The 24888-nt window shown below is 42.3% G+C and overlaps 2 protein-coding genes across 2 annotated transcripts in view; both read right to left on the bottom strand.

Moving 5' to 3' along the window:
- Positions 1–812: 812 nt before the first annotated feature.
- LOC114616511 (protein transport protein Sec24B-like) overlaps positions 813–24888 on the bottom strand; it is a gene marked incomplete at its 3' end in the record, with an annotated part of 34629 nt that continues 10553 nt past the window's right edge. The window contains exons 2-4 of the mRNA XM_028761955.1: positions 20659–21408; positions 14071–14214; positions 813–917 (exon numbers count right to left, since the gene is read on the bottom strand). Coding sequence (XP_028617788.1) covers positions 813–917; positions 14071–14214; positions 20659–21408 — 999 coding nt within the window. The remainder of the gene's footprint in view (positions 918–14070; positions 14215–20658; positions 21409–24888) is intronic.
- Positions 5051–10990, bottom strand: LOC114616512 (endogenous retrovirus group K member 21 Rec protein-like). Its single transcript, XM_028761956.1, has 3 exons — positions 10894–10990; positions 5941–6176; positions 5051–5443 (listed from the first exon to the last, which is right to left on the bottom strand). Exons 1-3 carry the CDS (start codon positions 10928–10930, stop codon positions 5405–5407), a joined length of 312 nt encoding a protein of 103 aa, XP_028617789.1. The 5' UTR covers positions 10931–10990; the 3' UTR covers positions 5051–5404.

The raw sequence follows: 24888 nt of genomic DNA, 5'->3' as shown, positions 1-24888 counted from the left end.
TTTAAACTTTAAAAATCTGAAATCAAGTTAAAATAAAAAAATTTAAAATATCTCTACCTGGCATCTTTTATCCCCCTCAAATCATGTATAAAAGATTTGAATATTTTTAACAATACAAACAGAGCAGCAGGTTTTGGTTAGAGAAATTGCAGCAAATCCTTCCATTAATAATAAATACAGTAGGAAGATACCTGTGGTCACATAAACTCACTGACAAAGCATCCTCATTTCCTCACCTCCTCTCAAGTGTCACTATCAGTGGAAGACCTGAACTGTTTAATTTTTAATAGCATTCTACCTATCAAAGCACAAAAATATAATTAAGCAGGTTGTCACTACACAACCATTTGTACTTCTTTAGTGAATGATATGAACTACTATTTCACAAGCCGGAAAACACTGATGTAGTACTTCTATGTTTGTGCTGACAGGGTCCAAGAGGACCCAGACCCTATAGAACAATCTTACTTCTCTATCACATTAAAAAAAAAAAATCCATATAGCTCATTTTGATTAGTCTGAAGGAACATGCAAAGCAGAAAACATTATTCCTAAGGGGTGCTACGGCAGCCAGCCAAGAGCTCCAGCCAGGGCTCCCTGCTTTGCACACAGCTTGGCAAGACAGGCATGTCTAAAAGAAGAAAACATTCAACCATCATCAAAGACATGATTAAGTCAAGTGAGGCAAGTTCTAGAACCCACATTGAGGTGTTCATCATGCGCAATCTTCAGACACTGTCTAAAGGCTGAGACTGTAAAATAAAGACAGTTTGAACAAGCGAAGATGGAAACTGTGTGAAGCTAAAGCAGACCTGCTTCCTCATCCTCATCCTCCTCTTCCTCATCATCGGAAGCTGATGACAAGGGAGTTGGTGTGGAGCTAGCTTGATTATTAACATAGTCACCATACTGCACGCCTGTAAAGTGGAAAGCACAAACATAAGAGTCAAACCAACAAGAAAGGCAAAGAAATAAATCTTGACATTACATTAAAAGTGAGAGAGATCTCTGACATTCCAAAGGACATCCCAGCATGCATATTAATATCAGCAGACTATTATCAAAACCGGAACCATTAGAAAAATCTATGCAAAGCAGTTTAGTAAAAGCAATTTTAACTTGAACTAACTGGTTTAAGCATGAAAACAGTACCATATGTTTCACTGACTGTAGAACCAACAGTGGTGTTCTCAGAAAATATTTCTGAGCTCTGTAAACATTTACCTCCTTCAGCCTGGAGACTGTCGTAGTTCAATTCCTTTGAGAACATGCTTTCCTGGAAGGCAGTGACCATTTCTAGTGAACTACATTTGTACAGCTGTATGCTAAACACATTCCTTTTGTATGCTAACACCCCCTTGATGGTAGCTCAGTCGCCATAACAGAAGAGAATGGCGGTTAACAAACTATATTGAGCTCAGTTCTCTGCTTACTGGGGACACCATAGCTTTAAGCATAACAATGACAGAAGTGCTTTTCATTTCCTGAGATGTCCACTGCCGAGTGTCACCCTATAGCTTACATATGGATGTGAAATAAGTCCACCAGAAGGTACACTGTGGGAAAGACACACCCGGTGCTGCTCCCTGTATGAGGCGTCCCTTATCATATAGTTACTACCTACCTAGTATTACCTAATCTGGGAAAACCAAAATGTAAAAAGGAACAACTAATGCAACTTAAAAATGACAACCAATCTAACTTAAAAATGACAACACTTCATAAACAGGAGTAAATATTTGCTTAGAAGAAAAATCTCATAACTCTATTTTGAAAAAGAAAAACTCCAGAAATAGGTGGGATTTCCAAGAACACTCAGTAAGGCTGGAAACACTCTGAAGTATCACCAATCACAGGCTCTGCCACCTCCTATGCTTCTACGACTATTTTTTGGGTGGTCTGTTTTGTTCACATGAATAAAGAGAACTCGTCTCTAGAATAAGATGCGGCTGCTAATAAGCACATTTGAGTTCAGAGGGAAGCCAAGGTTAATCTGCACATAATTACGATTGCTCTTTCCACTAATGTCAAGAGTCACGGGAAATCTGCTAGCTTTGCTGCTTTGAGATGTTGTTTTTCTTTTGTCTTTCCGTTGGTTTCACTCTGTAGTCCAGGCTGGTCTTGAACTCATGGAACTCATGTCTCAGCTACCTAAGTGATGAGATTACAGGTGTGCACTACCATACCTGGCTAGCTGAAACATTTACTATAGACAAAGTATTCTTGAATTCATCTAAGAAAGTAAAATTCAACATAAAATACATTCACAAATTACATGACAAATTGACGCCTTCCAAATTCAGCAGCATGGCCCACTAACCACCTACTTAAAATGAAAACGTAGCTAACAACAGACTAAATTAAAAATACAAAGAAGTTATGGTTAAACAGATCCAATATAAAAGGTTTTTCCACAGAAGAAGTCTTTACATTTAGTGACTTACTTATGTCACACTTCCTTGATGTGCTATTGTTAGTGCTATGCTTAATGGTACGTTAAGATGACATAGAAAAAAAAAGATATTCTGTTTGCTGTATTAAAGAGAGGCCAATAAACAGGTAAATAAGAGACTCCATTCTTCATGACTGGATTAAGACAGTTTGCTACTCAGGAACTAGAATACAAGGCAAGTTTTTGTATATATATAGAAAATTATATATATATATATATATACACACACACACACACACATTTTCTCCTCCAGATTTAGAGAAAAACAATTTATTTCAATTATTAGAAAAAACTATAATATTTAGTTGAGAGAAAGTAAGATAACAAAACAATAAGAATTCATTCAGTAATGATTTAATTCACTAAAACAAACCTTTAAAGTATAAGAATATTATTTACTGTAGACTTTAGAATACACTGTGGTTGTCCATTTACTATTATTAACTAAAAGTCACATACCTTTCTCCCACCATGACTTTAATATGTTCAGAAATTAGCTTACCTTTGCTTGTTCAAGTAAGCGCCATTAAAAGCTTGGAAATATTAATAGATGAGAACATGATATTTCAGAACCACAAAGGAATGAGAATAGATTTGGAATACCATTGCTCCATTTAAAAGTCTAGTCTCAGGTATTTGCAGTTTATTTAGAAGGCAACAAAGTGGGTGACTTGCCACAGTCACCAACTCCATAATACAGGGATCTCACAGTTCAAATCCCTGTTAAGTGCTAAAACTCATATGCAAGGCTAGGATAGGGGAAGACTGTCACATCGCCTCCTAGCGCTCATCCTAAAGGCCGTCATGGAAATTTACAGAAAACACCCCCTATACTCTAATCACGGACTTATGAGCTAGGAATTTAGTGAAACCAAGAGGCCAAGAACACTTGAGAGGACTTGACAGAAGGAAGAGCACTGCAGTTAACAGACTCTGGGCTTTAAGAGGACACTCCCCCAGCAGCAGCGATAACAGGAACGCTCAGGAAATAAACCAAATAAATAAGATTTGTCTGGGGTTTCTCCTGCTGAGCTCTCTCAGAAAAATCTCACTATTCTGATACTAGCTGGACCTTTGAGGGTATATTTCTGTGGGTTTCATCTTTCCTATTAAAGATGGAACATTGCTATAAGGAAGTTGAAAAAAAAACACCCTCATTTTGTTTCCCTTTTCCAAATTAATAAACCCACTTTCCTTGTCAATTTCTATTTTCTAATGTCTTTTTGGAATACAGGGAAATTAAAATTATGGACCCAGGAGTCAAATTTCACTGGTTTCTTGCAAAAAAAAAAAATAAAAATAAAAAAAAAGAAAGAAAGAAAAGAAAAAGAAAAGGTAAAGAAAACACATAACCCATCATCCCCCCAATCACTACTATGGTCTGGAGATGCAGCTGAGGCAGACACCTGTCCAAGCTGCACATGCCCTAGGTCTGATCCCCAGCAACGGCAGTGATACTGAAAAGCACATTCAGATGTATTTACTATTGAAGGTCTTCTGCAGAACACATCCTTGGAGATAGCTTAACAAAAGCTATCTATCTTCACTACCCCCCATCCCCGACAGATACACTGGCAAGAAACTGAACTGGTCTCAGTAGAACAACCCTATTGTGAAGGACCTTTTTTTTTTAATTTAAGAGTTTAGATTTTTGGAGCAACTTTTATCTTCCTAAGATGATCTTCAAGGCGACAAACATTAGAAGACTTTGCAAGGGCTCTTACAAAAGGCCAGCTTTGTAAGAAACACTCGCATGCACATTCTGTAGGCACTATCTTTCCACCCAAAGTAGTGCCTTGTTAACAGCTCTATCTCCACCTTAGAAAGGACACGGTAACCCTGGCTTCAAAAGTATACTCTGAAATGCCGCACTGAGGTCTAAAAATTTCTCTGTAGCTACAAAGAAAGGATCCTCTTCCTTAAATGACTAATGACAGCACCCAAACATAAGACTTTGTTTTCTGAGGATGCCTCAGGTATAGGTGAAGCACGTTACAACTTCTCTGGCATGGTCCTCTTCAGAAGCAGAGAGGGTGGGAGACAGGAGTAAGGACAGTGAATGTGCATGCGCATATCAGCCTGGAAACACTACTGTCACAACTACCAACCTTCAAAGTGTCCTGGGAGAGCAAAGCAAAAACAGTAAGAAATACTCAAGAGAGGAGCAGTGTGACAGTGCAGGGAAATACTGGGATTCTGCCAGAACTCAGGAGGCAGAGGCAGCTGGATACCAAGTGTGAGTTCAAGGCCACCTTAAACTCACAGTGAGTCACAGGTCAGTAGGAGCTACATAATGAGACACTGTCTCAAACAAGAAAAGAACAACTGGGACTCTGGGTTCAATTTTGGTTCAGCCATATACTGAAGCCATATATTGTTAGTGCTTATGAAGTTATTAACTGCTATGCCCAGTACGGCTGGGTCCTAGAACCCTGACTGGGGCGACGCAGGAATGAAGAAACTACAGACACTGAAGAAATGACAGACACACATACAGAAAAGCTGAGACCAGGTGGGCTTTGCTCTCTCTGACGGAGAGCACTTACTAAGCAACCCCGGAACTCAGCATGTTTATTATGTACAGCACAAGGAGGAGGGGTTAGTCTTGGGCGGTCTCTGTAAGGGAACAGTCTCAGCTGTAAACATCCAGGAAGAAGAAACTGTAGGTAGGAGGAGGAAGTTGTAGGTAGGAGGAAGAAGCTGCAGTTGGGAGGAGGAAGCTGCAGTTGATGCTTTCTGTACACACTGTCAACATTCGTGCTTGGACCAGGGGAAGGCTTTGGCCCTGAGCCTGACCCGGAAAAGGCTTTGCCATGTCCATGGATCTGAGGCACTGGGGTCCTTGACATGGCCATGCTCATGTCAAACAACACACAATTCACTTAGGCCTTCCTCTGCTCCCCACATCTCCCCCTTTCTTATTTCTGAGATGTTCACGAAGACTCTCCGTGCTTAGTCCAGAGGTGGTTCGCTGAAATGCTCAACACCAGACTGTAAGAAGGAGAAGAGGGAAGAACATAACAGCTGCTGCGCCCAACAAAGTGTAAGGAATGCTTTAACAGGGTCAACAGATTGAAGCCTGGCACTTGGCAAGGACTGTTTTGTGACAATAATAGGAGAAACAATCTTACATGAGCCTCCTCCATTCCGAGGGTGCTGACATAAACTGGGCCAAATATACACTATCATTAAGGGTCCAAACAGCCAGGGATGGGCCTCGGTTCATTCCCCAATCACATCTGCTCTTGCTATAAGGGGCTGCTCTCACGCATGCTAGTATTCATCTGTGTGACATTAAATTTTATAGAAACCTAAGGGCTGTAGCTCACCACCAACTGAAGAGAGCCCACCAGGACTCCAGGTAGCTACAGAAGTACTCTCCCAAACAGAGGATGCCATTAGCAGAAAGATGTGAGCAAGCCACTTAAATGAGAAAAACGATGGCCTGGGGCCGTAGGTCCAGTAGGCTTTCCCCTGACTGGACTTACCTGAATGGATATGATTACCAGACACATCAGAAATATAGCTGCAGGGTTATTTCCCAACCCCAGGCCTCGTGCTCCCTCCTCCGACATTTGCATCAGCCTTTTTATTTGACCCCACGTTGGTGGTGTCGCCCTCCTTGAAGTCTGTGCAGGAGGCCTCCTCCTTGGAGACCGCTCGATTGGCTTCAAGGGCCACACTTTCGGTTTCTCTGTGGGCTCCAGTCTCAGCCTCTTCACACCTGCAACCAGGAACTTCACTGCATCCAAAGCTCTTTAGGTGCCTTGAAGGTACCCAAAGTGGCTGTTCCACACCTTCAGGGAAGACACAAGAATACCCTCTTCCCCACATTAGCGCGGGGAACAGGCCAAACCACTTTCTTGTCACGATGTGTTTCTATAGCACCTCGGGTTTTATTTCCCTGTTCTCTGGTGACCAGTGACCTTCTGTTAATGTCATCTTTTGCACAATTAAAACTTAGTATAAATAAAGCCCTGTTTAGAGAACTGGTAGGAGCAGAGAATTTCCCCCTTTTGCTTTTCTAATTGTTGCTTGAGCCATCTGTGGGGTCTTTCTATGTTCCCCTGTCCCTGAGGAATGTCTATGCTATGAGCTATTTTGTGTGGAACACAAGTTTTGTTAATGCAGAAAAGCTATAAGCAGGAGCACTGTCCACCTTGAGATGCTGTAGATGGCCCATATCAGCAAATCCAGCAAGGCAATGAGCAACAGCATGCTGGCAGCCTCCCTGTGTGAACAGTGTATAAACAATAGGAGAACAGCTATCAACAGAAACATGCACAAACTGTACTCTCCCAAAGGAGATGACAGGAAGAAAGAACATCCACCTGCCAGACAGCACTAGGACATAACATTCTAGGGTCAATGCCATCATGCGTGACAGGCTGGAAAGGACCACAGTGGGCACATTGCTTTAGCTTAGCCTGTTCTCAGAAAACAGCAAGTGTCTTTTGTACAGGGGAGGAGTTTTGATGACACAAAGCATGACTACCATGGGTGTTTTGTTTTGTTATCAAGGCAGACTGCACAGCAAGAGGGAAGCAGAGCAAGGACCCTGAGAACAAGATGTCAGCCATGTATCACCATCAGCCAGTGGTCTGTGGAAGGCTACATGTGGCCAGATACGGCCAACACAGCAAGGATGCTGACTTGGAAACAAGAGTTTCAGGAGCCGATGGAAAAGATAGTATACCTTATGAGCTGGTGCCTGACCAGTGTAGGTCATCTCTAAGGCTTGCCTTACTCCTACTATATAGGAGTATAGGCTGTAAATACTGACAAAGGGGAAGGCAAAATAATCTAAAACTATGCAAACTGCAGAGTTCAACTCACTGAGTACACTGTGTATGGTACTTCAGAACCCGAGGAAGAGTGGTAGAGCGGTAGGGGCTATAACACTGTCAGGAGTGTGTGTAAATAGGTTAGTTAACGCAAAGGGTTAGACTGTATGACCTCAGGAAAAGTAACCCAGGAGTCAGGTACAGTATACTACCTTGGATGGTGGAAGAGGAGAATCAAGCTGGCCAGGATAATTAGCCAAAGAATGCTGCTAGACACTGGATTGCTGCCAGAGTCAATGCTATTGATCTCCTGAATGAGACATAATTTACTTCTGGCTCTGTATCTAGCATTCCTATAGTGTGTTCAAGTTCTTCTCAGATAAATTTTGCCACCAAATCAGAGGAAAGGTTCAAAACCCTAGATAAGGAACGCCCAAAATACAACGATTTCAAAATGCTCTGCAGTTGCCAGAGTGCCCCAGTAGGGGTCATGGGTGATTTTAGGATAGCTAGTGACAGACTTGGCTGGGACCTATGTATGTACTGGGACACAGCCACTTCCATTCAGCTAGCCTCAAAAGAGATCAGCATGGAGAAGAGTGATCCGTGCCCCCTTTAAGTTCTTGGGTAGTATAGCTTAAGTGCCCAAGCCAAGTCTGAGCCAATTATGTCTCCCAACTGCTCTCAAAACCAGTAAGAGTTTTGAAAGAAATCCTTGTGAATTTCTAGATTTTGAGAGCATACAGCACGCTCCCCTGTAATTTTACTTCAGTATTGGAGTGACGATACTTTCTGAATCTTTTCTGGGCCAGTCTGAAGACACCCAGATCCAGTGGCTGTTACTGAGGCCATCAAAGCTCACAGCCAGTTTGGTAAAATCAGGATGACTGATGAGAAGATCATCTACAGAGCGGGTGATGTACACCTTCACCGTTTTGTCAGGTATGAGCTTGCCAGCCTCAACAACAAACTCCTAACACACAGCAGAGCTGTTTTCATACCCTAGGCAAGTGCTGTGCAGACAGACCAAGATTAGGCAACAGAGGGGTCAAAGCAAACTTTTTGAGATAGCTAGAATGTAGCCAAATGGTTAAAAGCAACCCTTTAAGTCAACTATAATGAATGAAAATGTGACAGTCCAACAAGAGGTGCTGGGGACCACTGCCTGCATGACTCCATGTCCTTAAATCCTACAGCAGCCTCTAGTTACCTGGTTTCTCGTTTTAGATAGATAGGGGTGTTCTGAGGATTAATAAACTTGTCCCTGTGTCTGCCCTGTACCTGTGCTACAGTGGAGACAACTACAGTGGAGGCAGTGTTCCCCTATGACTGGCCACTGATCTACCCACACAGGCTTCTCTGATGGCCAAGTGATCTGGGAGGCAAATTTCCATTGGGCATGCATTAAAGCATTGACCAGAGCTGCTGGTGAAAAGCAGCAGTCATGTGATGCCCCACTCTGAGCCTTTAATAATCACCCTGAGTAAACACGGGAGTAACTACACCTTGAATTTTATCTAAACCTCACAAAGGATTAAGTCAGTGGTGCAGTATCTAATGATACAATGATCTGGGCTATATAAAAAGACTCCCATTTGGCTCAGATATCTCAGCCTTGTAAGAGCACAAGGATACTGGGTATAATTTGAGGCCTAAAAGCAACTTTATGACCTCTGGCACCCTGACAAGCAATTATAGCAAACTGTGCAATGACGACCCAAAGCATGAGCACCTTTCTTCATTTAGCATTGGGGAATTGGTTCAGCTATTTTAAACACAGGTGTAGTATCAAAAGAAGTTGGGGTAACTGAACCAGAACCTTCATTCCTCCCTGCACAATCTTCATCTGTTACTACCAGGTGCATGTGTAGTCCCTGTAGGCTCTGGCTGCTTCTGCCTAAAATAAGTCCTACTGTGCCTGCTGGCTTAAAACTGTCCCTCGTTAGAGGGTGGTCTAAGTCAGGTGGTGGAATTGAAGTTCAATCCCCCACTGCGTGAGGCTACCTTACAGAGCTGACCAATGGTGGCTGAGAGTTACTGTCTATCCTATCATTTATGGTTGGCCCTTAGGATGATGGCGCCTGTTGTCTGAAGGGACATCAGCCATTTCCCAGGCCCTATCCAGGTGGCTAATGAATACCCATTTGAGTAGTTGTTAGAGCCCAGTGGATTCCTCTCTAACATCTCAGATAAAAACTTAGGAAGCTGTGCAGATCATGGGACATAGTGGGTACAGGGGCATGCTTGTTTTTAAAAATTTGAAATCCTTATGCCAGCAATCACATGCAAAATGTCCTGTTTTTCCTCTACGTACAACAGGCACCATTTTCCCCTCAGGACATATAACTGACTTAAAGACTGATGAGAGAGGCATGTCTAGAAGGTGGCTAGGACATCCGTCCACATAAAACCTAGTCATCCTTTGTCAATGTAACTGCTTTTGAAAATGCCTACATGTCTCCTTACAAGTCTTGTCAGCATTTTCAAAACCCAAGTGATATGTAAGTACCTTTCCTGCCTCAGTCAGCTACAAGGTGGCATTGCAGCTTCAAAGAAACAGGCCACACAGTCTGGGTACAATCTGGTCCTGTCCTATCTGTTCTCCACAAGGTTTTTTTCCCATTGGAGGGCAATTTTCTCTGTGGCCTTAAAGCAGCTATGTTAACTTGTTGGTAACAAGTTTACAAAGGATAGTGTAATTGGTTGTTGGTTCCTTCCTGAGTCCTGTACACAGAAATATGCAAGCCTACAGCTAGAACAATTCCATGAGCCAGATTATGCTATGCTTGGTCCTCACACAATTCTGTAAACCCAGTCTTAAATAGCAGCTAATCCCTTGGGTGCAGGCAAGATTTTTCCATGTTTAGCCAATCAGAAGGAGGCTGAGCAACGCCAATGAGGATATGCTGAGTAACTCCTTGCTACAGAGGGGTACGGCCCTTATGCTGTCTAGGCTTGCTTGATCTCCTCTCAGGATTTAAAAGGTAGTCTCATGACAGCGTATCATTTGAATTTTGTCGATCAGTTTTACTCCAACAGGAGAAAGCAACTGAGTGTTTTCCCCAAATCTATCAGCCTAACAAGGTTTGCTATATAGGGGTGAGATTATGTCCATTAAAGCTCACTGTTGACCAGATGCAAAGCTCGGTCACCTGGGATTGGGGATCCTCAACCCCAATTACCATAATCACTTTCCTTAGTATTAGGGTCCAGGCATCAGGCAAGTCAGAGCAAGGCTGCCCTGTGAATTCAGTTTACCTCACTGCCATTGCAGATCCACTCTACACAGCCTGCCCTCCTTTGAGGAAAGAACCATGGATCTATGGACTCACATACAATAAGACTCCAAAGCCTGTGAGTGTAAGTGCGAATATGCTTGGGTGCTCAGCCCTTCATCCCTTAGCTATTCCCTATCTTTTCCCAAGTAACCAAATGCCTTGTCCTTCTTTAGGAAGCCAGGGGTACGTCTTCTGAACAAGTCTAAGAACTACTGGAGTGGGAATGCTTTCACTCTGCTTCACAGCTCCCTCAAACATCCTTCGGAGTATTAACATATGACCGTTCATCTCTAGACTCTGCCTGCCGATGGATGTGTTAGACCTAACGCTCACAATTACACCCCGCCCCCTTTACCTTTATTTTTATCTTTCTCTTTACCTTTATTTGCGAACTTCTCTGGGGGGCGTTCCCTCATCCGACCGATGCAAGTTCCCCACAGTCCAGGGTCTCTGTTCACAGGGCGCCACTTGCCACATCCAGCATGGCTAGGTACTGGAAACCTGACTGGGGTGACGCGGGAATGAAGAAACTACAGACACTGAAGAAATGACAGACACACATACAGAAAAGCTGAGACCGAGTGGGCTTTGCTCTCTCTGAGGGAGAGCACTTACTAAGCAACCCTGGAACTCAGCACTGTTTTCTAGGTGCAGCATAAAGGAGGAGGGGTTAGCTAGTCTTGGTGGGAGGTCCCTGTAAGGGAGCAGTCTCAGGCTGTGACCATCTAGGAGAGCAAGCTGTGGTTGGGAGGAAGAAGCTACTATCTATGCTGTCTGCACAGTGTCAACATTAATGCTCAACCCAAGGGAAGGCTTTGCCACTTCCCTGAGCCTAAGCTGGGGAAGGCTTTGCCACTTCCCTGAGCCTAAGCTGGGGAAGGCTTTGCCACTTCCCATTAGCCTACATGGCATTAGGGCCTTGGCATGGACACGCTCGTATTAAATAATACACATTCACTTAGGACTTTATCTGTTCCTCACAACTAACTTTCCCATTTTTCACTTAACTAATCTGTAAGGCAGAATAGTTACTACCTCAAATGCTTGTTGTAAGGCTTAAGTCTAACACTTAGACATGTGGTACCTGACATGAACAAATATCGTACGTGTTAGTTACTGTCTCAGGAATCCAGGTTAGTGTCAAACCTTAAGTGCAGCTGAGGCTGGCTTGGCTTTCTGTCGCCAGTCCCTGGTTTCTTCCCACTCTCTATGTAATTCACACGCTCTTCCTCTGAGGCACAGGGATTCAGTGAATGTGCCTTCGTATCTGCTTCTGTAAACTGACTCTTAAAAACGTAAAAATAAAAGAGGGAATGTTTTCTAGAACTCCCAGGTATTTTTCCAGATCCACTGGATAAAATTCTATGTGGAGGATAGGAAGATGGCTCGGTGTTTGATAAAGCACTTGTGCAAGCATGGGGTCCAAAGTCTGTATCCTCAGAGCCCACGTAAAAGTCAGGCAGGTGGAACAGCCGCCTCTAATCCCAGCATTCAGGGAGACAGACAGGGGATCCCTAGGGTGAGCTAGTTAGCTAAACCACAAGAAACTGTAGAGTTCCACGTTCAGCTAAAAACCCTGCCTCAAACTAAAGTGGAAATCGACTAAGAGACACCCGATGTCAACTTCTATCAGGTTTACACACTCACATGCACACATGTGCACCCTCACTCAAGGAAACATGCATACATATTGCACACCACACACATATACAAAAATAAAATCTACAAGTGCCACGATACCTAGCTTCTATAAGAAAATCTGAAAGTCCCTGTACATTCAAGGCCCCTATATAAAATGGTATGGTATGTATAATCTATGCATATTCTCCTATATATTTTAAATTCTCTCTAGATTATATATAATACCTAATACGTTTATACTACATAAATACTTGTTCTGCTGTAGCACTCAGGGAACAATAACAATGTCTGTGTATGTTCTGTAAAGACACTTCCTAGGAATTCTCAATCCCTGGTTTATTAGGTCTTCAGCCACAGAACTTAGGATCTGGACAGCAGTAGTGGTCAGGTGAGCCCAGCACACTGTATAAAGATGGAGCCCTGCACAGCTTCCAAGAGCTCCATTTTATGCAGACTACAACTTGTACAGCCACAGTTCTCTTGATTCACATAGACAGTTAGATTCTACACCCTAGATCTACTCAAAGGCAAACACAATGTGCTACTTAGAAAACAAATGAATAATTAAGGGTTACAAATTTACACATCTCCAATATAACATTTTTCTGCTATTTATGCAAATAGCTGATATTCGGTAAATCAAAAGGCTATCAACAGCCAACAATAAAAGTTAATATTTTATAGAAAGAATATATAGCAGGTTTGAATCGGTAACCTTTTGCTTTACTACTTACTAACCTATAATCGTGGCCAAGTTACTTCAACTCTATGAATCTTATTTCTTTAATCTGCCAACAGAAATTTGTGCCACATGATTAATATGAAGATTAATGAAACAAAAATATAGTTATTCTGAATATAATAAGCATTAAATAAATGAGAGGAGTTTCTTCTCTGTCTTTTTGTGCTAGGAGGCAATACTGTACCTGTTTAGGGGCAGAGTGCAGTGTAAAGTGATAACTGAAGACACCATCAGTGTAAGACACAGAAAGGTATGGGGGGGTGGTAGGGGGGTATACTTAAGTTCATGATAAGCAAAGTCTTCCGACCACTGTTCCCTCTGAAAGCAAACACTTAGACGAACTAGATTATTCTATCCCTAGTCTCACTGACTTTTGGAAACTGGTGAATAGTTTTATCATTGATTCCTTTCAAATCAAGTAAGAAAATTTACAATACATCATCTGACCAACTGACAGAAAGGACTCTGTTGGTCACATAAACACTCAACAAACACAGCATTCTAAGGGTTTACAGGGCCTTTTCTGAGATTTAGAACATAATAGAAGAGTTTTTCACAGTCAAGGCTAGAGGGTGTCGCACACAGTAAGGTCCTTAAAACAGTTCAAGTGAATTGGAAATACAAAGTCGATCAAATGAAAACAGATTAGCCAGAAACATCAAAATTTTGGAATTTTTGCCATATAGAAAGTAACCAAAAAAACTTCTGAAAGAAAGGATAGTGGAGAAACAGGATCAAACCAGTCTATGTCAGATCTGTCACTTACTTATTCAAGAACATTAAATTGACCGCATGGTCTGTCAATGACGCATACAGAAGTTACATCCACGGCACCTCTCACCCCCGCTCCCTAAACTGTGGATGATCAACAAACGACAAGCACAGAAACCTTAACAAGACAAAAGATTCACTAAGTAGGACAATGATGGTTGATTTAGCCTAAAAAAAAAGTCCAGAATGGTGTAAGAAAGGAAATTTAACATCCCAGATATTATCAAATCAACAATAAAAATTATAAATTAACATGCAAGACTAAACTGTCCTATTTGAGTTTGAATTATACATTACTTTTTTCATGTTTTCAGTTAGTTATGGTTATACAGTGTGGCATTTTTGAATCAGTTACTGAGACATGAGTGTGCATATGTATAAAATGAGCAGCTCCGCACATACCTTTGGTCTGCATCTGTTCTGGGGGTGGTGGGGCGGAGGGCACAGGCCCAACTGGGTGACTTGGAGCAGGTGGCATTCTTGTTGACGAGGGTCCTGGCAAGACTGTGGACACTACGGAGCTGGACTTGGGAAGTTGGACATTTTCTGTAATAGGACAAGACAGAGAATCTGCAACTGAAGACAAGAAATCATTCACCCACAGCAACAAACTTGAAACGTGTTAAAACAAGCTTACTAACAAAACACAATGGCTCTTAAGTCCACAGGAGCTCCAGTACCATCACACCGATTTGGTATCTAGAAGAAGGTGATCCAAACGAACATGTCTCCCAAAGTGGGAAAACAAGTCACTAATGTTTTAATAACTTGTAATAACAACTTTTACTAAAACATTTCAAAAAAGTCATTACCTTTCAGACAAAATGAAATGCTGTTTCTCTTTACAGACTAACAACCATGGCTATTACTTATTGTACTACACAATGGTGACCAAGGAAAAGTGAATAAAGGTAATGGGGTCTCTGAATTTTATAAATTAGCTCACACTTCATCTTGCTTTATTTATGTATTTATAAAAACAACAAAGTTCCTTTCTCACAGCGCTGGGAAATGGAGAACAAGTCGTCTTGGTGTGTTTCCTGAAGCTGTAGATGACCATCTTCCTCTTCATTTCCTATGGTCTCTGTGTACAGCTGGGTTCTAGTCTTCTTGTAAAAACGCCATTCACATTGGGTCTGGGCCCGCTATAATGATTTCACTTGAATATAATTGTCTCTTTAAAGATCCTATTTCCAAATAGCTATCCTCTGTAATAAGATTCTGCCTTGGGACCTTATTAGTGCCCTTGCCTGTGAACGTTTGGAGGGGATACAATTACCCCCTAACAGATTCATTGGATGTTAACTAACAGTGTAAAAATGGGGAGGGGTATTAAAGTCTCCAACTCACTACTTTTCTATATTCTAATATAAGTTACAATGCATAGCCCTCCTATACTTTGGTTACCCACCCACTTTATCCTGTATCTCAAGAAATAACTAAATTACCAAAGACTGCTGGTAGTTTTTGTAATGATAAACAGATGTAACAGATCACATAATGCATGCTGGTCATTCCTAATCTTAGCTGAAGAATCACTGGTTATCCAGTGCAATGACACTGTCTGTTGATCTTAAAGAGCATATTACTGAACGTCTTTTTTATTTAAAGTAGGCATTTAGGAAAAGGGGTGAGACTTTTATAAGAGATGGTAGCCGGCAGACCTTGGGTGACCAAGTGATGTATCAGAATTAAAAAAAAGATACAGGAAAGGTCTGAAAAATTGTGAAAGAATAAATGGGGCAGCTGTAACATACAGAGAAAAGAAACACAAACCCAGGCAACTGATGGCTCCACCCAGGTGAGACAAGGGGGAGGAGAAACAGAGGTCTCATCCAAAAATTAAACCAGGTGGCCTTACCCTCAGGACAAGCCCAAAGGTTTCACGAATCTCAACAATCAGTTACAGGTATTCACTGGACAGTGACTTTTCCTAGGAGATGCTTACTAGTGGTAACAAGTTGTCCCAGCTCAGAATGCTGTGCCCAGGGGCCACCATCAAAGGGAACCTCTCATCTTGTACTGTTATAGTCACTTCCTGTCTACTGCTTCTAACCAGATGCCTCATTTCAAATGTAATAAAGCAAGGGCCTCTGTCCTATTGTGCCCTGACTCTCTGCTGGGGTGGCCAAGTGCTGCTGGCATGCTGCAAAACGGGTGGTCAAGTCCCGTGCTTTCCTTCACGACACCAGAAAAAAAAAAAAAACAGCAGAGTCTGGGACAAATGCTGTGATCCCCAGTCTCCAGTGTACCCAGGCTCTGCCAGCATAGCACTGGGAGTTAGAAACAGGGTCCCCAGTACTGGCAGAACCTGGTCTGATTCAGAGTTCCAAGTACCAAGGGGCTAGAAGAGAGAAGGCCTTCCTCAGGAGTTTAGGCACAGCTCTTTAAGACGAAGGCCTTCCCTACAGCAATCCTTAATGAAGAGTTGATGATCCTTGCTTGTTCATACTGGTTTATTTAATGGTTTATTTAATGTGAATGCATACCCTTTATTCGAGGTGAACCAGGGATTAAATACCTTTTTGGGGAAGAAATGCCCAGGAAGGGAAGCTCATTAGGCCTATCTAGATATCTCATTAGCATGGAGAACCCCAGGTGTTTACGTTACATGAACAGTGCACATGGTCCTCAGTGGGGTACCACCATGGGTTACATGTTCCACAGCAGGGAGAGGCAGGTAGGAAATGGCTCCATTCATGCCATTCTCAATTCTGAGATTCCCAGAGTTTGAGTTCATTCAATCTTACCATTCTTATGCCTGTCTGGTAACAAGGTCCCACACGCCCTACAGGTATCACTATAATAGGTTAGAATTCTAGAATGCAGTATCTATGATTCATAGTAGTGAAAATCACTGAAGGTGATCTTAAGGACCTTACAATAGTTGATAGAAAATTTTAAATTAGAATCAAAAGTAGAATATGCCTCCTCCTACAAAACAGCAAAGGCTGCATAGGCTAGAAAAGCAATCAAGTGAGTTCCATGTGTTACAAGCATGTAGGTTACACTAGGAAGAAAATTGGGCTTGGAACAAATTAATAACCAAGGAAAACATTCATTCTGGGTTAGGTCCACAGGTGTGCACCATGATAAGTAAGGTCATAAAAAGGAGTGGGTAGTTCCATTGTGTGTGTAAGAACAGAAAATGGATGACTAGCTAGTTTAACTATTTTTAACTATTTTTAACTAGTTTAAACTATTTTTTATTCAAAAATAAAGTGTAAGATAGGTGACCTGTTTCTTGGTAAAAACTTTGTTAATCTATGACATAAAAAATTATTGCTCTGGATTTATAATACACATATGGAAAAATACATAAAGCAACTGCTTTGAACTTATAAAGAACTCGTGAAATAATAGATAAAACTACTGCTTTGAACTTATAATGAACTTGTGGAATGAAAGACAAGATAAAAATGTTTAGTTAGGTACAAATTTTAATAGAAAACATGCAATCAGTAGTCCTTCTGTAACTCCCTCTTATGTAACAATTTTATCTGTTTTTGAATGAGGTAGTTCTTTTTCTTACATAGAGAGCTTTGCCCTAGGGGGTATAAAAGGGCAAAGAGAAAAAATAAAGGGCTGAAGCCTGCTTTGCTTTATCCAGTGTGTGTGTGTGTGTGTGTGTGTGTGTGTGTGTGTGTGTGTGTGTGTGAGAGAGAGAGAGAGAGAGAGAGAGAGAGACTGACTTTTCTCCTTTCTTTTCTCTAACTGCCAGCCACCATCATTGGCAACCCAGCTGTCTACCATCCATCACTGGTGGCAATATACTAGTCACCATCACATTGGTTTCTATCTCCTCCTTTTTTCCTTCTAAATCACCTGCAGCTATCTACAGAGACCAACGCTGGGCTGGGTGCCATTAGTGCCCAGCCCATTGCCAACTCTGAAGCCACTTGCCTCAGTTTACCCTGTGGTGTTGCAGCTAGTCTTAGACACTTCACTGAACTTGCAGTACTGTCAGAGTCTCTCATTTTTACTGATCTAGTAGGTATTCTGGATTTCCTCTGATTAATTTATATCATCTGTGACTATTACAGTCTTCCCTTAGTTATGATCTTCTTCACATCAATTTGTATTATTGGTATAGCCTAGAAAAATATTGATTTCCCTCCTACTTTCTAGTTTGTTTCATTTTATACTGCCTGTTAAAGATAAAAATGTCTTTTTCATTAGACATTAGTTGAGTTTCTCATGCTTGAACTCTATGGCTAGCTCTAGCACTATGTGTGCTTTCTTTATAAAATTTGATCACTCCAAAGTTCTGGAGATAGTCTGTTTCCTCTGAAGAATTTAAAAAGTTTTGCCTTTTTAAAAATATTTATTTTAAATTTTAAAAATTTAAATATTTATTTTGGCCACAATTTACTTCTTACATAAGAAATCCATCCTTCAGATTGCAGCTAAAATATCACTTCATAATAGGAAACTCCCCTGAAGTCCACAATAGGCCAATGTGCTCACCATGAGTTCTCCAAGGCCTACACCTCTGCTTCTTGTCACAGACATAGCAGGTCTGCACTTGTTGCTGTTCAGTGGATGTCTGCTGCCACAAGCAGACTACAGCTTGAAATAATCTACCTTTTTACTCACAATTATCTCCTAACACTAGAATCATCCCTGGCATGACTGGCTTTCCAACAACTAATGGTTAGTGGGTAGATCTACCAACACTACAGATCAGAGGGGCATGCCAACAGAGAGTTTGCCCTTTTCACAAAGGGAATGTGACTGAAGCAAGAACATAGAAACTGCCACAATGTAAAGCAAATGCCTAACGTGTTTAGTTTATAGCCTTAAAAGAATACTATATGTGGCTGCATAGACCTTTAATCTCAGCACTCAGGGGCTACACAGTGAAAATGTGTCTTCTATAAAAATAAGTCCACTGCAGCTAAAGGGATAGCTCAGCAGTGAAGAGCATGTGCTACTCTTATAGAGGATTTAGGTTCCGTTTCCAGCATCCACAGTGTCTCACGCTTGTCTGTAACTCAAGTTCCAGGGTACTCAATACTTTCTGCTAACTTCCATAGGCAACAGGCATGCCCAAACAGACACGCATGAAAACACTCATGTGCAGAAAAAAAATAATCCTTTCTGGGTGTGGCAGCACACATCTTTAACTCTAGTACTTGGTAGAGGCAAGTTGATCTCTATGTGATGCCAAACTAGTACAGAGCAAGTTCCAGTACGTCAGTCAGACTCTATCTCTGTCTGTCTCTGTTTTTCTCTTTGAGTCTTCTTTTCCCCCTTCAAACTATACCAACCAATCTCTAAGGCAAGTGCTGTCTTCTGCCATCACCCTTCTCTGAAGTAACTGTGGTTATTAACTTTAAACTTTAAAAAAAAAAGGCTTCTGTTTTCCTATGTTGACCATCATTTCTACTAGAGTATTTGACAGGACTAGAGACTCATCATCTACAGAGACAGTTTTTAAATGGGATAAACTAACGAAAACTTCAGTCTGTTAACAACTAACCACGGCACTGCAAACACACCGGACTCCTTAATGAAATCACCTAAAATCCTAAAGCTAACCCTTGTCTGCAGTGCCCCAGCATGCATCTCTACAAAGACCAATGATGTGGCAATGAAGGTCTTTTCTCCATGTTACGACAGTATTTGCTTAATACAAGTGTACAGTTCAGTACTAATATAAAATTCTAATTAAAATGTGAAACACTCTAACCGTCTAGGCCTACGTGTCCATACTGTCCTTGACACTGACTGCAGGGAGCGTTACAATGTAAATGCAGCACCCAGAACTACTACAGCTTCATCAGCTGCCGTTCTGGGTGTACATTTTCTTTTCCTTTTGTTTTTTGTTTTTGTCTTTGGAGACAGGGCTTCTCTACGTAGCCCTGGATGTCCTGGAACTTGCTCTACAGACCAGGCTGGTCTCAAACTCGGAGATCAGCCTGCCTCTGCCTCCCTAATGCTGGGATTAAAGGTATGCATCACCACCACCCAGTGCTATGCAAACATTTTCATTCCCTTCAAGAGCACATAATTAGATTCAAGTTCACAACTTCAAACTAGGTAAGAATATTCTATGGAAACAGAACACACACACACACACATCTTGGTGTACACCTTTAATCATAGCACTTTGTTAACAGAGGCAGACTGATGGAGTTTGGGGTCAGTTTGGAATATAGAGGCCAGCCAGAGATATATAGTGACATCTCCTGGCTTGGCGGACACACACACACTTTTATATTTTACCATATGTACTATCTATGCCTTATAAAAGTAAAAATACACCGGGCAGTGGTGGTGCACGCCTTTAATCCCAGCACTTGGGAGGCAGAGGCAGGCGGATCTCTGAGTTCAAGAGTTCGAGGCTAGCCTGGTCTACAGAGTGAGTTCCAGGACAGCCAGGGCTATACAGAGAAACCCTGTCTTGAAAAAAACAAAAAACAAACAAACAAAAAAAAGTAAAAATACAAATGTTTAAATAGAGACTTAACTACCAAGAAGTCACGTGGCCTTATTCCCCTTCTTCATCCTTCATCTTAGTGCACTCATTTAATAAGAATGCAGCTTTTATCTGCAGAAAACAGTTTTTATCTGTAGAAAACACAGTTTAAGGAAGGTGAGATAATGATTCTGACCATTTTTTTCTATAATAGTGGAGTTAGTATGAAAAGGAGTAATGGCCAGCAAGACACATCATCAAAATAGAATCTTCAATGTGTCCAAGTCATGTTACGGACAAGTGCGGCAGAGACAAAGACATCAACAGACACTGTCTGAGACCGCTTTCAAGGCATGGAAGCAGGCTCTTCACAAAGACCACTGAGGAGCTAACTATGAATGAGGGCACAACAAGGGTTTGGGGAGATTCAATAACATACCACAGAAACAGAAGCAGATACAGTGCAACAGTGAGCAGGTCTCCAGGATTCCCATCAGGAATACCACTGCTAACAAGACTTTACTGTTCCGATTGTCAGTCATGGTTTGGTGAATTTCACACTGACTTACCGTTACTTGTGGGGTGGCTGTTGGCTGTAGCCAAGGATCCCATCTGGTTTCGAATGAGGCTGTCTTGGGCTGGTGGAAGGCCTGGACCTGACCATGACAGAGAACTGTATCCTGAATGACTCTGCTGCTGGTGCTGCTGGTGCTGCTGGGAAGGTGGAGGTGGAGGTCTCGATGGGTAGGTAACAGCTGTGCTTGGGCCAGAGTATGACTCTTTAAGTGGCCTGGCAGGCGGAGGAGCATTCTGTGAGGTAAACATCTGCCCATATGGCTCACTGGCAGGCAGCGAGGGATACGAGACATTAGGATACACGACATTCGACACAGTTGAGATGGGATAATGACTACAGGTGGAGGGGTATCCCTGAGAAGCGACAGAAGCGTTGGCAGAGTATGGGGTAGGACTGCTGTAGCGATTCCCAAGAGAGGAATAGGGCTGGGAGACACTTGCGGACGAGTGGGATGCTGATGCTGGAGCTCCTTGGAAAGATCCTGGCGTGGGTCCCCCCATGTGAGGGACAGAAGGACCTCTGCCATACATCTGCTGTGCTCCTGGTTGGTTTACTGAGCTGGGAGTCCCCATATTTTGTGTTGGTACTGTATATGGACGAGAGTAGTAATTATCGCACTGGTTATCCAATGGCAAGGAGGCCATTTTCCCAGGTCCTTGAGAGTAATGTCCTGAGGGGGCCATATAGTTTTGATGAGGCAACCCATACCCAGATGGAACTTGCATTTGACTCTGTGCTGGACCTGAAAAAAAAATATTTACAGTGTTGCACAAAGAGATAATACATAAATAGCCCCCATCTAAGTGCTGGCTCAATCCATCTTTTTCTCCATAACTCTACCATATTGTCAAAGATACATATTATCATAGGCCCATCATGTAGTTAGACTCCAAAATGAGGCCCCACCTTCTGCTTCTCAAACCCTTGAGTAGTCCCCCTCCCCTTGGATCAGGACTCATCTCCATGAGCAATAGCAGAGGTGCTGATAAACTACTTCCTGGATTAGCCCAATCTTAACTCTAATGCTCCCTCACTCTGATACCTCAGTCCTGAATGACCTTATAACACAGACAAGGAAGACACGTGGACATGGAAGACATAAGGAATGGACAGCCAAAGAGAAACCATGGCCAGTAAACACATGAATATGCTAGCATCCTTCAAATTCAACGGAATCTTGAGATAATGACAGCCCAGCTGATAGCCTGACTACAATCTATGAAACCATACACCTGTTTGGCTCCCAAGTCAGTATTCCTTAAGCAACTATGACATAGAGGCAGAAAAGAAGACTCAGCAGTTATAAGCACTGGCTACTCTTACAAGAGGACTTAGGTTTGATTCCCAGAACCCACATGTCAGTTCACAGCTGTCTGTAACTCTAGTCTCGGGGACAGGATATCCTCTTCTGGCCTATAACCCCATACCTGAAGGCCATGGATGGGTCCTTTGAGTTCCAGGCCAGCCAAGAATACATACCAAGACTTTGACTTAAAAGAAAGAGGGGAGGGGCAAGGAGGATAGGAGAAAGGAAGATTGTCAGAGGCTGGGTTAACCAAAACTAAGGATGTATGAAAAAAAATCATATAGAAACCCATTACTTTATAAGGCAATTTTAAAAATACAAGAAGAAATTTAATTGGACACTGCTGCTTCCAGAAACCATGATTTATTAAACAAAAATTTGGTGCCAGACATGAGATATTTCCCTACATGTTACTCATCAAGGAGGCTCCAGAGACCCCCAGAACAACACAGGTTATTCCCAATGTTCTTGGTTGTCTACTACAACTACATAGGCTCTAATGAAGACTCAGCACACTTTGGTTGCAGGACATAGAAAAGCCAAACTAGAATTAACCAGCAAACGTGCAGCTGGCTAGCTTTCACACTGCCAAAGGCCCTACGCTGACTGCTGGAGGAAAAGGCATCAGTGGTCTTACCGAGTGTGAGAGACTCTGCATGCTACAGTACAGGCCTTCTAGGCAAGAAGTACCCACAGGAAATACTGGCAGGAGGCTTTTGGGGGTAAGCAAACACTTTCCGATTTGATTTGATCTTGCTCTGTCTGAGGCAACTGTAAACTTGGTCAAAGCCCAAGGTTGGGCAGGTTACAGGCCTTAGGAGAAAGTCCATTTTATCAGTGTGGTTTCTTTTTTGTTGGTTCTTTTCTTTGTTTTGTTTTGCTTTGTTTCCTTTTTGAGACAATGTCGCACTATGCAGCCATGGCTGGTCTGATTAGACAAGAGATCCAGCTGACCCTGAGATTAAAAGCATGCACCACCATACCAGGCTTGTTTTTGCTTTGTGGCAGGGTCTCACTATATAGTCTTAGCTGGCCTGGTAGAGAACTTACATAGAGCAGGCTAGTCTGGTTTGGCACTCACTGACTTGCCTCTGAGATTAAGCATCTGCTACCATGTCCTTTGTTCTGCAAGAGTTTGTAGCTCTCTAAGACTTTCTCACCACTGTAGCTGCTGGCTGACCCTCCTGCTCCCATCTTGGTCAGGAGTAGCAAAGAGCAAGAATGGCCTGTTGCTAGAACACTTAACTTTATGTGTCCACTACTCTGCTGACATTTGTTTTGCTAGATGGCCATGTTGTCAGTACCTACATATGTATGTTTGTTCTCAGATCAGAGCTACTGTCGGCCTTGATCTAAGACACTTCTCGTAGCCATGGCAACATTAACAGAGGCTCCTATCTAGTCAAAGTACTAAGAATGAGTGACTGTTGAGCGATCAGCTCTCAGTAGCACATCTACCTTACCCAACCCTTCCCAAGGTTCAGAGAACATCCTGGAAGAGGAAGGGTAGAAAGAATTACAAGAGCAAGCTAGAGAGATGGCTCAGAGGTTAAGAACACTGGCTGTCCTCAGAAGGCCCCAGGTTCAGCTGTTCTTCATGGGGACTCAGGCTCAACTCCCAGTACCCACAGGGTACCCCACTAAAGCCCCGCCTCCCTCCTTGGCCTTAGTGGACACCAGACATGAAAGTGGTGCACAGACATACACGCAGGCAAGGCGCCCATGCACACTCAGGCAGCATTCATGGGAATCAACGAATAACAGCAGTGGCTATGAAGGGACACTGGGTACCAGGAGGTGAGAAAGGAGATCGGTGGGGTAGCTATCAACAATGCACATACATACATTTATGCAAGTGTCAAAGAATACATTTTTTTGAAAGTTTAAAAACATCAAGAGAGGAATCCACACCTTTTGGTATTAGCCTCCTCTCTGCCCTAACCATGAGAGTTACAGAATCAAGGTCCACTCAAGTAGAGCACGCTTAGGGGCCTTGGGCTCAGTCTCCAGCACTGCGGTGGAGGGCAGTGTTGACCATCTATATAAAGAATGTAAGTGTAAAGTGAAAGTCCCCTTCTTATTCTGGTCACTGATATTCCATCTACTGCGCAGGCACAGCTGGAACCAGTGGTTTTTCTGTGTATTTGGATGAGCGAATCCTAGCATGGTTCTACAACTATGTTTTAATTTAATGTATCTTAGACACTATTCTGTTATCATGTGTAAATCCTCATTAAAATATATATACACACACACACACAGAGAAAGAGAGAGAGAGAGAGAGAGAGAGAGAGAGAGAGAGAGAGACAGAGAGACAGAGAGACAGAGAGACAGAGGTGGGGGGAGGGAGGTTTGAGAGACGGCTCAGCACTTAAGAGCACTGACTGGTCTTCCAGAGGTCCCGAGTTCAATTCCCAGCAACCACATGGTGGCTCACAACCATCTGTAATGGGATCTGATGCCCTTTTCTGCAACAGTGTATTCACAAACATAAAATAAATAAATCTTTAAAAAATATACACAAATATTTCATTTTAGGTGACATTTACTAAATTCTCATCAACAAACATCATTCCAGAGGATGAACTTCTATGATCAGTTAAAAGATGGGTTTCTTACAAATGAAAATGGGGTTTTGTGCTTTAAAAATTGGTCACTATGCTGAGCACTGGGAATGTGCCTAAAATCCTGGCACTAAGGGCCTGAGACAGGAGAATTATGAGTTCAAGGCCAGCCTAGACTACATAGCAAAAGGCTATCTCAAAAAACAAACAAATAAACAAACAAAAAATAAAGAAACAAGCAAAACAAAGAGGTTATAGCTCTCTCCAAGAAGGACTAGCAATTCATACACTCCATCAATAATAATGCCTCATATCCCCAACACTAACATTTTATGCTTTACCAGCATGTGAA

This window comes from Grammomys surdaster, unplaced genomic scaffold, assembly GCF_004785775.1.
Source record: "Grammomys surdaster isolate TR1022 unplaced genomic scaffold, NIH_TR_1.0 332336, whole genome shotgun sequence".
NCBI lineage: Eukaryota > Metazoa > Chordata > Mammalia > Rodentia > Muridae > Grammomys > Grammomys surdaster.
The sequence above is the reverse complement of the archived record's forward strand: the minus strand, read 5'-3'. Positions and strand labels throughout refer to the sequence as shown.